Source organism: Peromyscus eremicus, chromosome 8a (genome assembly GCF_949786415.1).
Source record: "Peromyscus eremicus chromosome 8a, PerEre_H2_v1, whole genome shotgun sequence".
Lineage (NCBI taxonomy): Eukaryota > Metazoa > Chordata > Mammalia > Rodentia > Cricetidae > Peromyscus > Peromyscus eremicus.
This window is the reverse complement of record NC_081423.1, coordinates 67,555,069-67,569,906: the sequence shown is the minus strand read 5'-3', so window position 1 is coordinate 67,569,906 and position 14,838 is coordinate 67,555,069. Positions and strand designations below refer to the sequence as shown.

The 14,838-nt window shown below is 38.4% G+C and overlaps 1 protein-coding gene across 7 annotated transcripts in view; it reads right to left on the bottom strand.

Moving 5' to 3' along the window:
* Acaca (acetyl-CoA carboxylase alpha) overlaps positions 1–14,838 on the bottom strand; it is a 270,501-nt gene that overhangs the window by 112,069 nt on the left and 143,594 nt on the right. For all 7 annotated transcript variants that reach the window (XM_059271384.1, XM_059271383.1, XM_059271385.1 and 4 more), the window contains 4 exons: positions 14,258–14,371; positions 12,984–13,097; positions 11,946–12,035; positions 10,361–10,479 (listed from right to left, as the gene is read on the bottom strand). In XM_059271384.1, coding sequence (XP_059127367.1) covers positions 10,361–10,479; positions 11,946–12,035; positions 12,984–13,097; positions 14,258–14,371 — 437 coding nt within the window. The remainder of the gene's footprint in view (positions 1–10,360; positions 10,480–11,945; positions 12,036–12,983; positions 13,098–14,257; positions 14,372–14,838) is intronic.

Below are 14,838 nucleotides of genomic sequence, written 5' to 3'. Positions count from 1 at the left end.
TTCTGGGATATGTAATGGACCTACAGTTTCCTCTAAGGAAATGAATCTATTGATGCAGACACCCTGAAATTCAGCCACACTCTTCCTCTCTAAAAGCAGCAGTTATCTTAGGGCACAGGAGTTTACAAGTACTGAAAATCCTAAGGAATCTAAGTTATACTACTAGTGTGATATAACTTGCTAAAATTAATACTCTTTAATTAAATGAATATCGGATAATTATTTTTAATTGTTATTAGCTTGAAAATTCTAGGCCTTTCATAAATAAAACTATACCTAACTTTGACTAGTTTTAACTTCCTTATTTATAAAAGATGTGCCAAACCCAAGAAAGAAAGACTGAGGCAGGCAGTGGTGGTACATGTCTTTAATCCCAGCACTAGAGGAAGCAGAGGCAGGAGGATTTCTGAGTTAGAGGTCAGCCTCTATAGAGTGAGTTCCAGGACAACCAAGGCTTTACAGAGAATCACTGTCTTCAAAAAACAAAAAACAAACAGACTAAACTACACAAAGGAAAATAAGACAAGACTCTTGAATTCTCTTTGGTATTTGAAAGTATTTCTCAGAATTTTGATGTCAGATATTTCCAAACAGAAAATGAATCAAATAAAAACTCTTACTTTCAATGTTAAATGGCAAAGGGATATCACCCATAATTTAGGGGTACTGTAAGGGGGTTGACTGGTTGCTATCTTAACCTTCTTACATTCTTTTAACAGCACTGAATCCTTATTGGGGTTTTCTGGCACACAGAAGTCTTAATGGGCAGAACATACCAGGTGGTGCTGCTGATGTATAGGAAGGAGGATGGGGAAGGAAAATGATGCACTTGCCATGACAGTGAAAGGAGCAGGATAGACTGAACTGGCCATATAAATAAAAGGCTGTGACATATCACCGCACACAAACTGTACACCTTGTGTGATTTGTGAGCAGCGATGCGCTCTGCATCAAACCTGTTTCAGGGTGAGCTCATAAGACAACAAGAGCTACTCGGAGTGCAAAACTCGAGTGTCTGGATTCCTTGAGCTCTCACTTAGGAGAATGGGCTTTATTTATCAGAGTCTTAATTACAATGCACTTGGCCCTCCCTCACTAATACACACAATGCACAGATTCTACAGCAGAGCTGAACAGAAAACTGACTGTAGATGGTTAAAAGAATACCAATGTGCTTTAACTCTTGTGATGTAAAAGACTCTAAACAATGAGGCCGCCTGCACAGTGGTTCTCTTAAGAGGAACCCAGTTCAGAGAGAAGAAACCTACAACCAAAGCAATCTCTGGATCCATTTATCTAGGTTTGCAGAGTTTAAGAACCAGCACAATGTCAACTGTTAACCAATTTCTTAAACTAACAAAATGGACTCACTATTTCTGTGGCTAACCTAGCCCCCCAGGACATCTTCACAGGATGAAGGCTAGTTTCCAGAAGAATTTAAATTTAAAAAAAAAAAAAAGCACACCAACCAAAAGCTAATCTTCTCCACCAGCAATTATCAAGCTCTCATAGGGAGCCCCCTGCTGCTCAGTCATAGGAATTATTTTTAATATATACACAGTGGGGGTTAGGGAAAAAAAAAGGCAAAAACTCCCAACATCATCATTTAATTAAAAAGAACGGCTCCAAATCAATCGTGTGAGAGGTAAGTTTTGGCCAATTTATCCTCATTGGTAGAGTAAGAATTTGGTGGTCATAAATAAGAGGGAAGGCCAAACTGTCTTTTAACAGGCCAATGCTTAGCCATATCCTTAAGGATTATTTATACAGGAGCTATCATATCAGTTTAAGAATTTAATCAACACTCCCTACTACACACATTTTAAGATACTAGATGTCTTCATCTATGGCTTACACAAAAATAAGAGATTGCCTATAGGTCAAATATTCCATTTCTTAGCTAAAAATAAAGTAAGATTTACCACATTCAACTGCATACACATCATCTCTGATAAGGCAATCAATGATATTACAGTTACATAAATGGGTTATTAATTAACTTCTAAAATCTTCTGTTTATACTATGCAAAGCATTTATTATGTTGAATTTCCATTTGTATGTTTTGGTAAGTACTGGACTCTCCCTTTAGTAATTTAAATTAGTTCCATTTTACAGATATGATAACTGTGCAACAAGGTGGATCTTCTCCAAAGATACCGCTCTATATGGTGCCACAAATAAGAATCTACATCTTGGGCTGGAGAGATGGCTCAGTGGTTAAGAGCACTAACTGCTCTTCCAGAGGTCCTGAGTTCAATTCCCAGCAACCACATGGTGGCTCACAATCACCTGTAATGAGATCTGGTGCCCTCTTCTGGCCTGCAGGGACACATACAATCAGAATACTGTATACATAATAAATAAATCTTTTTAAAAAAATCTACATCTTATATTTTCTCATCTCTGTACTTGAAGCTAGCACTCCACACTAATATAGACTTTAAAGGAGAAGAGAAGTCTTTCGACTCCTGAAGTTTCTGGCATTAAGTTCCCTCCAATTTTATTGACCCGCCAGCCCAGAATGGCTAGGGATCCTGTATGAATGCAAAGTCAAAGCTGTGCTGTACTAGCTGAGTCCTCTTTAATTTAACAAACACTGACTTCTCTGACAGTTTCAAGTTCTTTGAGCCATATACAACCCCTTACAGCTGAATTTCATTTTGCTTGATTTTAGATGGCCCTGTATAGATCTTTTATCATATAAATATGTTCCTAGCTACTTTGCCTTCTAACTTAAGGAGAAAGAAAAAAGAGCCCTAATGAGAATGATGGGAATGCATGCCAACCAGCAGTGGTTACACCAAGCTGAGACTGAAAGCCAGTACAGGGCAAATCTTTTGAAATCAGGCAGCAAAGCAGAAACAGAAGAGGTCGACCAGTAACAACAGTACCACAGGAGAAAGAGCAATTTGACTGGCTGTGACCAGTGGTGGTCTCCTTGTGTGACTGTATTTCAGCAGAAGAATCCAAATCAAGAGCTATAAAACATGTCTGAACCACAAATTCCCCTTGGTGTCCCTCCCCAATCTCCTCACAGTTCCAATACCCTGATTCCATTGCAAAGCTTGAGTTTACAATAAAATGATCATTGCCTCATTCATTTGCAGCCTCTTCAAAGCCCCTTCTTCGCTCTGTTGGAAGATTGTGCTCTTCCTGAAACAGGAATGCCAACAGGGTTACAGTACATTACTGCTGCCTGCTGTATAATTAGCTACAAACCCACAGCACAAAACTACAGGGATTTACAGGTGCCCTGGATTCTGCTTTTCCTTCCCCCGGGAATCAGCTAGTCTTCCCTGACAAGAAGGGACCTTGGGCTACCCTAATGATATATTGAGAGTTTTAAACTCAACTCTCCAATCTTACAAGTCCTGAGTGCCAAAATAATACAGCAGAGGCTAGAAGCTGAGCCATGGACACAGGAAAGCACCTTGGTAAGCACTTAAACCTGCTGAGAATCTTCTCTTCTGTCAGATGCTTACATCTTATCAGTAGACTACCCTGAATGAAGAAAGCAAGCACTGGGGGATTATATTTATTTATAGCTCATTCTAGCTTGCTAACTACAATCAAGTGCTCCCACCACTAAAAATGCTACAAGTTGGATGACTTTTGAGTGTCTCAGTACAATCCAAAAGGGAGTTCTAATCTCTGGATGTCAAAGATTATCAGCATTCTCAAGAATGAAGGCAGGCTGCTGATTAGTTACATGGAAAGCCTCTTATTTCTAATTTTCTTCACAAATAAAAAGAAGGTCTAGAGACCACTGACCAACAACTGAACACCTAAAGTGCCAAAACACTAAACCCAGCTATGAACAAAACGTTATCAGTAAAGAAAACAGCCAACCTCTTCTGGACGTAAGGCACGAGAAAAGCAAAGTACTTGAGCTAAAGCACTCTAACACCGAAGGGCAGATTTATAGGGAACAAATACCAAAAAATGTGCAGTGTAACTCAATTTAATTAAAGCATGGATTTCTATCTAAGAAATAGGGGGAAACACCAATAGGTCCCCACACATTATAAAATATGTATGGAAATACACAGCGAGTATATATACCTTCATCTCCAGCATCAACTTTGATACTTATATGAATCATAAAATAAGTTTAAAAACTGCCTAAGTTAACTACTATGTGTTACAAAGTTTGAGTTTTAAGTTTTGTACTCCTAGACTGTCAATAATATAGAACCATATGCAGTCACAGAATTTACAGCATAATGTGCTTTAGAAAGATTTGTACAAAGTAGCTATATTTTAGAATTTTAACTACACAGAGTAACTGAAGAACTTGTTTCCACATTCTGAGACATTTAATATGTCCAAGGCTAATTGAAATCCTAATATCAAATAATCTAACAAACTGTCAAAAATAAAGGCATTAGGATAATGGTTCAGTATAATAAGGATTTGGCATTTTTAGCACCAGTGTATGATACCATGGTTTCAGAAATGGAAAGGGATGGAGAGGGGAGTGGGGAGGGGGTAGGGGTAGGGGGAAGACAGATACAAACACACCTCAGGCTCTAGACATTGGCTTCAAGAATGAGAAAAATGGCAAATGATAAAGTCTCACTCTAGGATCAATCCATGTCAAAAACTAGTTGAACCCACTAAAGTGTTGGGCTCATAGACTCTAAAAACTAAGAATTAGTTCCCTGAAGTAGACAAGCTGTTCCAACTATACCTGTATTAAGAAAATTAAACGGACACAAAGAAAATTATACACAATAGTAAATAAAATATAAACTCTAAGGTTTTTTTTGTTTTTGTTTTTTAAAGGAAACGTACAAAAATAGACAGGTGTTACAGGCTTCTAAGTTTCCTTTAGTTACTGTTCAAGAGAAGGGAGTAAGAAGAAAAAGATAACTCTAGACCAGGGACATCTCTGAGTAAAGTTCTAACAACTGGATGCTCTAGTGAGAAACACAGAAGAAGCCAAGAAAGGTGAAACTACAGTTCCCAGAGAAAGTCATGGAACTGCGACTAAATTCAAGAAGAAAATGACACGCCGAATAAAGGATGCCTAGTAAGGATGAGGCAGGAAATCACAGGGATTAGCAAAGAACTAGCATTCTATTTAAAACAAAGAAAATCATCGAGGGAACCAGTGAGATGGCTCAGAGGTTGTTCCAGAAGAACTCAGCTTGTTTCCCAGCATCGACATGGTGGCTCACAACCATTCATAACTCCAGTTTCTGGGATCCAATGACCTCTTCTGTCCTCTGAGGACACCAGGCATGGACATGATGCAGACATATATTCAGGCAAAAAACCCACACACATAAAACAAAAATAAGTAGAATCTTAAAGAAAAAAGCCATATGGAAACTTCCTAAGCTAATTAACCAAGTGTGCTAAAAAGGAATCTTTCCTTGTTGAGAGCTGCCCTACTCATTTATAAATGTGCTTTTGCCTATGTTCCAACAATCTAAACAAGTCCTAACAAAATATAGACCTTCAATACAAAAGGCATCGGAAGCATTTTCTTGAACAAACAACAACAAAATCCACTGCTGCTGTCAGGTTACAGAGATCCATGTTCTATTCCAACCTATGGGAGTCAAATCCACAGTCAAAAACTGAAGTGGGAATCCTAGCAGGTAACACCATGGCTCTGTTACCTATAACAGATTACAAAGGCATTCCTAACAAAGTGCTGAACAGAAAGATAATGCAAAACTAACTGGTTAAACAAAATGTGCATTTTCAAGCCAGCATGCCTATAACCCTTTCACTCAGGAAGTGAAGACAGGAGGATCTAGAGTTCAAAGTCATCCTTACATACAAAGTAAGTTCCAGACCAGCCTAGGTTGTATTTTAAGGCCTTGTCTCAAAAAGATACCTGCCCCTCAAAAAAAAAAGCATTTTCTCCTCAAATAATTTTTTATTTGTTAACCCCACTTGGGATAAAAGGTTATAATCTGCTTTGCATTGATATATGATTCTACATTCTCTATTTTAACAGAGTAATTATTGAAGCATGTGTAAAGTGTTATAATGTAAATCTGTATCTGGTATGGATAATTCCTATAACTACTAAGAACAGCAACCTCAGAGGTGTTTCTGCTCTCCTCTCCTAGGGACAATACCATAAATGTAAAACAAAAGGAATCAATATTAATGTCCTAATTAAATTTTGGCCTAGATTTGAGCTGAGTAGTATGGCAGTAACTAGCTATGTATGGTCAGGGAGGCTAGACATGTAACTAGTCTGTATTGAAATATGCTATATTTAAAATTAAATATAAACTGTAAAATTAACTGAATTTCAAGGACTAAGTATGAATAAGAAAATAGAAAATATTACATTAATAATTTGTTATATACTGAAAAGGTATTTTATATATATTGATTTTAATAACATGTTACTACAATAGTTTCTTTTTGTACTTTCAAATGTAGCTAATGGGAAATTTAAAGTTACATATGTGACTTACATTAGATTCTACTACACTGTGTTGAAGTATTAGAGGAACTTTACAGTCACAACAGGACTCTAATCCAAAATGAATCAGGGATAGGATACCAATATGTGTTCTTTTAAAGGTACTCCTTAAATAATTTTGATAATCCTTTGAACATAATGAAAGAAAAAATACTGCAGTTAGAAAAATTAGCTAAGCTTTTTAAAAAGGTGAACAGGTTTATTGTGAGTCTTCAGCCATTTTCTCAGTTGCCAGGAAAAAGACTCCAAATCCTTGGAGTTTCCCAAGCAATGAGAGTGTATTTTGTTACTTATGCATCCCATGCATCCCATCTGAGCTTATGCTAAGCGGTGACATGACTCCAGATAGAAGCTAGTCAGTCACTAGAAACACCAACTACATGGTTAGAGGGTTAGAGCTTTGTGCTAACTTGACCTCTGGGTAGGAAAGATTGAGTACATTCATGTGGCCTATGATTTGTCCCATCATGCCTATGAAATGAAACCCTGATAAGAACCTGACACAAGCTTGTTGGAGTTTCCTGACTGGTGAATACGCTAATGTGCTGAGATGGGGAAGGTGGTGTGCCTTGATTTCGCAGAAAAGGAACAAGGACGCTGCATTTAAAGCTCTCCCAGACTTCCTCCATATGCTTCATCTGCCTGGTCCTGATCTATATTCTTTATAATAAAACTAAAGTAAAGTACGAGGCACAACTATAACTCTAGCACTCAGGGGACTGAGACAGGGGAACTGTGAATTGAGGGCGCAGCCTGGGTTACATAGTAAGAGCTGTTTTAACAAACAAAACTTCAATAGAGCTACAAATAAGATTGTGGTGCTTAAGTTCTGCAAAATTATTAGACTGAGGAGACTGTAGAGACCACCAACTTTGTAGTCCATTAGTCAGAAATGTGGGGGGCCTGGGGCTTCTCCATGGAAAGCCAAGTGCTTACTTGATAGCATTTGATCAAATCTGATATGGATAGAATCAAAACTGAATTGTAATACATCAATTGGTATCAGAATAAGGTTATAATTCTGAATATATTTAAAAGGAAATATAAAATCTTATCAAATATAAAATCAAATAGCAGATCTATAACTTTCTGAATAAGCTATTCTCTGAAACTGAATATATCATTCTGTGATCAAATGTAATCATTTGATCCTAAACTAACAAAAAGGCTTTAGAGCTTAAAATAATTTACACATTTTATAGGGAGGTGTGTGTGTGTGTGTGTGTGTGTGTGTGTGTGTGTGTGTGCACATGTGCATGCTCACGGGCATTCAGGTGTGAACACACACACATGCTTGCCTGTCTCTCTCTCCCCAGCATGGGGTTACAAATGCATGCCTTGTACCTGGTTTTTATGTGGGTGCTGGAGATCTAAACTGGGGTCCTCATCTTTGTGTGATAAGCGTTTTACTGACTAAGCTATCTCCTCAGCCAATATTTACAATTTTCACAAAGATTATTTATTTTTATTTTGCATTTATCTTCACTTGCACATCTACATAAATACTATTTCTACTAATATTGACAACATTCCAGCAGCTTTACAATTACACACATAATCAAGGAAAACTTTAGAACCTACAGATTATAACTCTTTTCAAACCTGGCTTTATCCATAGGGGTATATACATTATGGATATTGGGAGGGACAAGACTATTTTAAAGCCATATCAGGACTAACCAAGATTTACTTCTGTAGCATAAATCTTAGAAGGTCTTATTAACAAAAACAAATCTGGAGCCAGGTATTGGGGTGAATGCTGGAAGATCAGAGAAGCAGAACAAGCCACAGCCACCTCACCTTGCCAATTCCTCAGCTGATCCTGATTCCTCAGACTGGAAGCCTCTGAGTCCTCATCTAGAATGAATCTTAGCTGAACTGCTGCTAGAAGCCTAAAAGTTTAACCAACTATAGTTCCTTATCCTCACGCCTTAAGTACCTTTCTGCCTCCTGCCATTACTTCCTGGGATTAAAGGCGTGAGTCACCATGCCTGGCTGTTTCCAGGGTGGCCTTGAACTCACAGAGATCCAGGCAGATCTCTGCCTCTGGAATACTAAGATTAAAGGCGTGTGCTAACACTGCCTAACCTCTATGTTTAATATTGTGGCTGTTCTGTTCTCTCATCCCAGATAAGTTTATTAGAGTGCACAATATTTTGGGGAACACAATACCACCACATACTTCCTTCATGTAGAAAGGTAAATAAGGCTTCTAACCAAAACAGTTCAGCATTACTTTCAATTTGTACTCAACTCTATTTCACCAAACTGGATATATAGTCTCAAAATTTAAAAGACAGGGCCAATGAGATGACTCAGAGGGCAAAGGCATTTCTGACCTGATCTGAGTTCAATACCCAGATCTAAGGTGGAAGGAGAGAACCAACTCCTGCAAGATGTCTTTACACAAATACATACACACACACACACACACACACACACACACGTAAAAAGAAAAGAGTAAGATAGAGCAAGAGCAATTTACAAAGACAAGGGGAGCAATGTGGAAGGAAGTCAGAATGAGCCCTGTAGGCTGACTACAAATCACTGCCCACAAGAAAGAGGCAAGAGAAAGCAGGAAGAAAGGGAGGTTGTCTTGAGAATTACAGTGCATTAAGTATAGCATGTAGTTCTCTACAATTATTCAAGGAATGCTGGAAAAGAAAGACCCAGTGCCGAGCCCTACGTGCCACAAGTACTTCACTGCTCGATGAAGGACAATCATTTGTTTCTAGAAAATGAGATTCTGAAATCCATGGAGGCAAAAATGCACTGAGATGCTTGCTAAATCAAGTATATATGCTTTTCTCTGCCAGCCACAAGACATTTTTTGAGGTGGAAAAGTGAAAGGATCTTCTGAGACAAAGGAGAGACGTACTTTTCCTGAAGATGCCTCTGTTCATTGCCAACCTCTGCTGGATCAACAGTGGCATCCAGTGGCCGAAAGTCTCAGCACAGACTTCTTTGTCTCCAGAAAGGCTCTATTGCTCTGGGTGAAGTGGCAATTCAGAACAAAACCATTTCTGGTGTCTATAACTAAGGATCCCCAAAGACATAGTGGTTTGTAATACCAAGCGAAGAACCAAAGGCAATAAAGAAGAAATGGAGAGGAGCAGAGTACGATTGCTGTGGTATTTATATTTCCTGTGGTGTTACTAAAAAGAATAAAAACACAGGAGGGAATGATCATATGTGTACTTGGAATTCTTAGAATTTCACTGCCACAGAATATTTTTTAATGGATATATAAATAAATTATTTTCATTTAAAACCCATAGCAAAACAAATTTACATATGCATATTTTAAAGGACTTGGGAAGAGAAGACTAATGGAACTAGATGGCCAATTAAGTAACTAATCTATATTTAAGAAGTTTGGCTCTCAAGTGTGACTTAGAAAAAAAAAAAGCCCAATTGAATTACAACTGTTAAATTCAGGTGACAGTGTTAAGGGAGAAGGAGACTGGCTCAGGTGGATTAACCCATAGTCAGCTCATGACAAAGCAGAACTTGTACACAGCGTTCTTGTCTGTTTCAACTGCTGCCTTAATTTAGAGTATGTGTGTGGGGTGGGGGTGCAGGGTGGTCTGGCAAGTCAAATGCTCACGGGAGAAAGGAGAGAAGGAATCAAAAGGAGGGAAGAAAAAAAAAAAAAGGGAGGGAGAAGAGGAGAAAGGGTGTTCTTTAATTACAAGCAAGAATGAACAGGATAACCCTAACCATCTAGAACCAGGCTGCATCTCCCCAGATCAAGACACAGGCACCAAGAAACTCCTCTCTCTCAGTTCAAATCTATCCTTTTGTTTATTTACATTTCTTGCTGCAAAGAATTGTCATTTAGTAACCCCCTTAACAGTGTCTTACTAGGCCACTGGTTAGCTCTGGTGTATGTACCAACTCAAACTCACCTGTTTGGATGAGATGTAGGCAGCATGAACTGAAATTCCACCACACAGGTGTTGTCCTTAAGCTGGCGGTGTTGTACACTGTTAAGTTCATAGGCAATATAAGCCCTTCGGACATACACCTGTTTAAAAAGTAATCCTCAGTAAATATACTTCAAAAACAGAAATGAAGAGGATGGCTGGACCGAGGAAAAGTCCTGAAGAGACACATCTGTTATAGAGATGGCAGTTTGCCATGAGAGGCCCAAGGCCTTGAACATAACACCTTGCTTTAATTGTTAAAGCTGGAGTTTTAATGCTTTACCCATGATTGTAATATAGTGAAATAAAATGAGGCTGCTTCTGCTGGATACCCAGATACATGGTAAATCTTTCACACTAACCTAAACACTGGAGGTTTCCACTTTTAGCAAAACAGAGCACACAGAACTATGACTACTAATTCATTAGCATAATAGAAGATAAATCATGCAGTGAGAAAAAATAAGAGATGATGATTCTAGGCTATTTTTGGGAATAAAGAGGGAAAACAGAAAATTAAGGTCAAGTTCAACTTTTTAATCTATTTTGTACCACCACCACCACTACCACCACCAATCTTACTGCCCCAAATCAGTTCTGAAGGATTTCCATCCTGAACTAAACAAAAAAGCAATGAGGTATAATGTAACATGTAATATCTCAAACCCACTAACTTGATTCAATAGTTAAAGAAACAGCAACAGAGTACATTTCAGCAAAAACCAGCATTCTACCCCCCGACACTTCATAGTCAATTTGCCATGCACAGAAGATGCTACATGAGATTCTATCAGCATGTGAGGCATATAAGGAGGCATCTCATTTAAATGACACGAAAGCCTGGAAAACACCAAGATATTTCAAATATTTGATATTTACTGAGTAGGAAACTTTATATTTTACCCACAGAATACAAATAAAAAATAACCCAAGAAAGCTAACAACAGACTATGTGATGTTCTAGTACATGAATTCATTGAAAACACTTCTCCCTCCCATTTTCAAAACATGTTTACTTGGCAATGTCAAAGAAACATTCAGGGTCTGCAATTTTTGTGTTTAGTGAGGTAGTATGCTGTGGTGCAACACAAAAGTCTTTGGAGTCAGATTGCCCTGAGTTCAAACGCAAATTCCTCTGCTTAAATCTGTGTTTTCTGGGCAAGACTCCTTACTTTGAAGTCTCATGTTTTTTAACTTTATAAAACTATAGGATTAGATGGAAAAGTAATGCACCTAAACCACAGTTCATTAGACACTATATAACTAAAATTTGGCTCAAGGTAAGGTAATATAAGTGGATCAACCAAATACTTTTCACTTATACTGTGAGTCTTAATTCATTATAAAATGTGAAAATTCAAAAACCTGGAAAGAAGAAACTACTGGAAAACCTGGCAGCTATTTCCCTGTTTTCAGACTGGAAGCAGGTGATTAACGCAGATAAAGTACCCAACTAAGCATTTAGTGTTCCAGAAGAAAAGGCCAAGGGGAAAGAAGGGACATGACATCAGACAGAAAACTCTGGCAAACCCATGGAGGAGGTTGTGTCACAGACCAGAACACTTACCTCCAGAGCCGCCATCCTCACCACCTGGTTGCTGTGGTAAAAAAAGTTTGGTAGGACATCAAAAATAGATGTTTCCGATAGGATGAGTTTCTGAAAGTCAAAAGGATATTGAAGTACTCAGTGAGACCTAAAACTTCTGTTGGAGAGTGCCATATATGAACGTACAGTGCTGGTTCTTCTTCCTCAGCTACTGTGGAGAACATAGTAATACCTCGTCCCACAGGGTTGCCTTGAGGATTAGATGGGTTCAGACACATAATATTCTCAGAATTATTTATTCAAATGTATCAATAATATGCCAATACAAGTGCTTATGAATATTATCATTTCAGACCTCTATTTGTACTTCCTCAATATGGCCTAATAACCCACTACCAGAAATACCAGGTTTGAAAGCTAAGAGAAACCCTAGATTTCTACTGTGAACCACATAATAAAAATCTACCTCTTTCTGCTTCTAGGTTCCCTAGGAGGAAATCCTATAGGAAGTATGAAGATTCCTTTGGCCAGTTTAACAATAGTATCCTGGTTTCCCAGGAAGAAAACACAAAGGCACCCCTGAGAAAATGATGTTATTTAAAAAATAGTTGAAGTGCTTCATTTGTAGCAAAATTATCCAATAATCTTATAAAATTGGCTTTTTATAAAGTGTAATAGTAAGCATTAAAATAAAATTAAAATTAAATGATATTTAAGTAGCTTTGTCTCCAGAAGAGGAACAACCATCTATGTATGCATCTAATTCAAGCATCAGAAATCAAATAATGCTGCCAATTAATTCTGGTGTAGAATGCTTTCAAAAGACAGACTTCAATAAGACACTTCTATCAAAGAAGGTCCATTTGATTTTTAAAGCTAAGCTATAATCATGCACTATTTTTATGAAAAAAACATAAACATAAATCATTTTTAAAATTCAAGGAATAAAATTTCATTACATAGAAGTCAAATTAATTTATGAAATCTTTAACTGAAATATGCTTATGGGACTAAAAGGAATAGGAATATGAAGTGGTAAGAAGGGGCTATTATAAATACCTGCAGGTTCTCAATGCAAAACTGGTGTCCATACATGTCAATGGCTGATAGGAAGATAGACTCCACTTGGTTATGGCGAAGCTCATATGATGGCAAATGGGAAGCAATAAGAACCTAGAGTGAAGGCAAAATAAGAGGCATAAGTTCCTGAGGGAGTGATTATTCTAGGCTCCTATTAGGCTGCCTGATACAAAAGCAATAAATATAAATCTGTAAGTGCAGGCATCAAAGATAAAACAGAGACCAAGTAAAACAACTTCTAGGTCCTGTAGCATAAAGTCAATGCCACCAACTACTGAATCTCAGTTACTTCTCACCATGATTTGCGTTGTGGACAATTTCCCATAGGGGTAGGGGGAAGGGAGAGCAAACAGCTTCAATCAAGTTCCATTAGTGCATGTGATTTACCTTCGCAAAGCTGCTAGTCTTGGGGACTGCATGACTAGCTGTTAATTGGGAATCAGGTCTGGCAGGGAGCAGCCGTGGGGAAGGTGAATGCAGTATAGCTAGCCTTTTGCATCTTTGCAGTAGAAAGAGAGGAAAAGCTGCTTTGACAGCCCCAGGTACTCAGCACCAAAGAGAAGGCATCAGGAGCTAACACCACGCATGTGAGGGGCACAATGTAAAAGCAGTGTCACAAACAAACAGAGAGTCAGTAGGACCTGAATATCCTCAGCAGGTCACTGAGAGGTTCAATAACTTTGAGGAGTTCAGTGACATGGATACAATCGTAGAGAAAGCAGAAGGTCACTGAGCAGCTTCAAATGCTGTGTCCTTGTCAATGCCCATGCAATGAAAACACAAAGGGAGTGCCAACTCTCAGCTTCCCTGCAGAAACCTTTTGGAATGGAAATGAGAACTACAGGGTGAAGCTAACTGGACTTCTCTGGGTTGTTCCGATTGCTAGTGCCTAAGATTCAAGTCATTATCTTTCTGCTTTCCACACTTGATTATTTCCTATATACTTATAACTTTTCATCTGTCTCTAAACCCCCTCTGGGAAGTAAAAAAATACTGAGTTCATTTCCTTCTACCAGTTTACTTTTCTCCACCTGACCCTGGCTTACTACTACAGTGAGGTCTGGCAGAGAAGATAGGAGACAATACCAGTATTTTATAATGTGAGAAACCCAACATTAACCATGTCCTTTGTCCTTAAAAAATACTTTATCAGGTGAAAACATTGCATTATCTTTGTAAAAGTGCACTGTGTCTAAAGCTGCCCAAACGATGAGAAATATCACTCCTTCAAGCTAACCAATAACTGTTCTTACCTGACGGGCCCGCAGTGCCACTTTAGCATTGGTGGTCTTGCTGAGTTGAGTAAGCTCTGTGAGGATATTTAGCAGCTCATCAGTAAGCGTAGGGTCCCGTCCACACAACTGATCCTAGTGTTTATGTGGAAAGGAACACAGAAGCTTATATTACAAAAAAACCTCTGGTGGACAGAACCTAAAACAGGGAAAGGAAATATCTCTACTACTGAGCTGTATAAGCACTGTTGCTGTTCTTCAGTCTCCTTCCCCCTCCTCTTGCCCATCAGCCATTGCTGGAAGAATTTCTGTATCATACTTACCTTTTCTCATTTCAGGGATACTCTTTATCCCTGTTAGACCTTTATCACAGAAGTACAAGTGAAAGCATGGGACTGGAGCACGGCTCAACACCTAAGTGCACTTTCTGCTCTCGCAGAGGACCCAGGTTTGGCTTCTAGCAACCACATAGTGGCTCTCAACCATTTTAACTCCAGTTTCTAGGGATCTGACACCCTCTTATAGACTCCGAAAATACCAGGCATGCATGCAGGCAAAAATATTCATAGACAATAAAAATAAATCTAAAATACCTTTTAAAA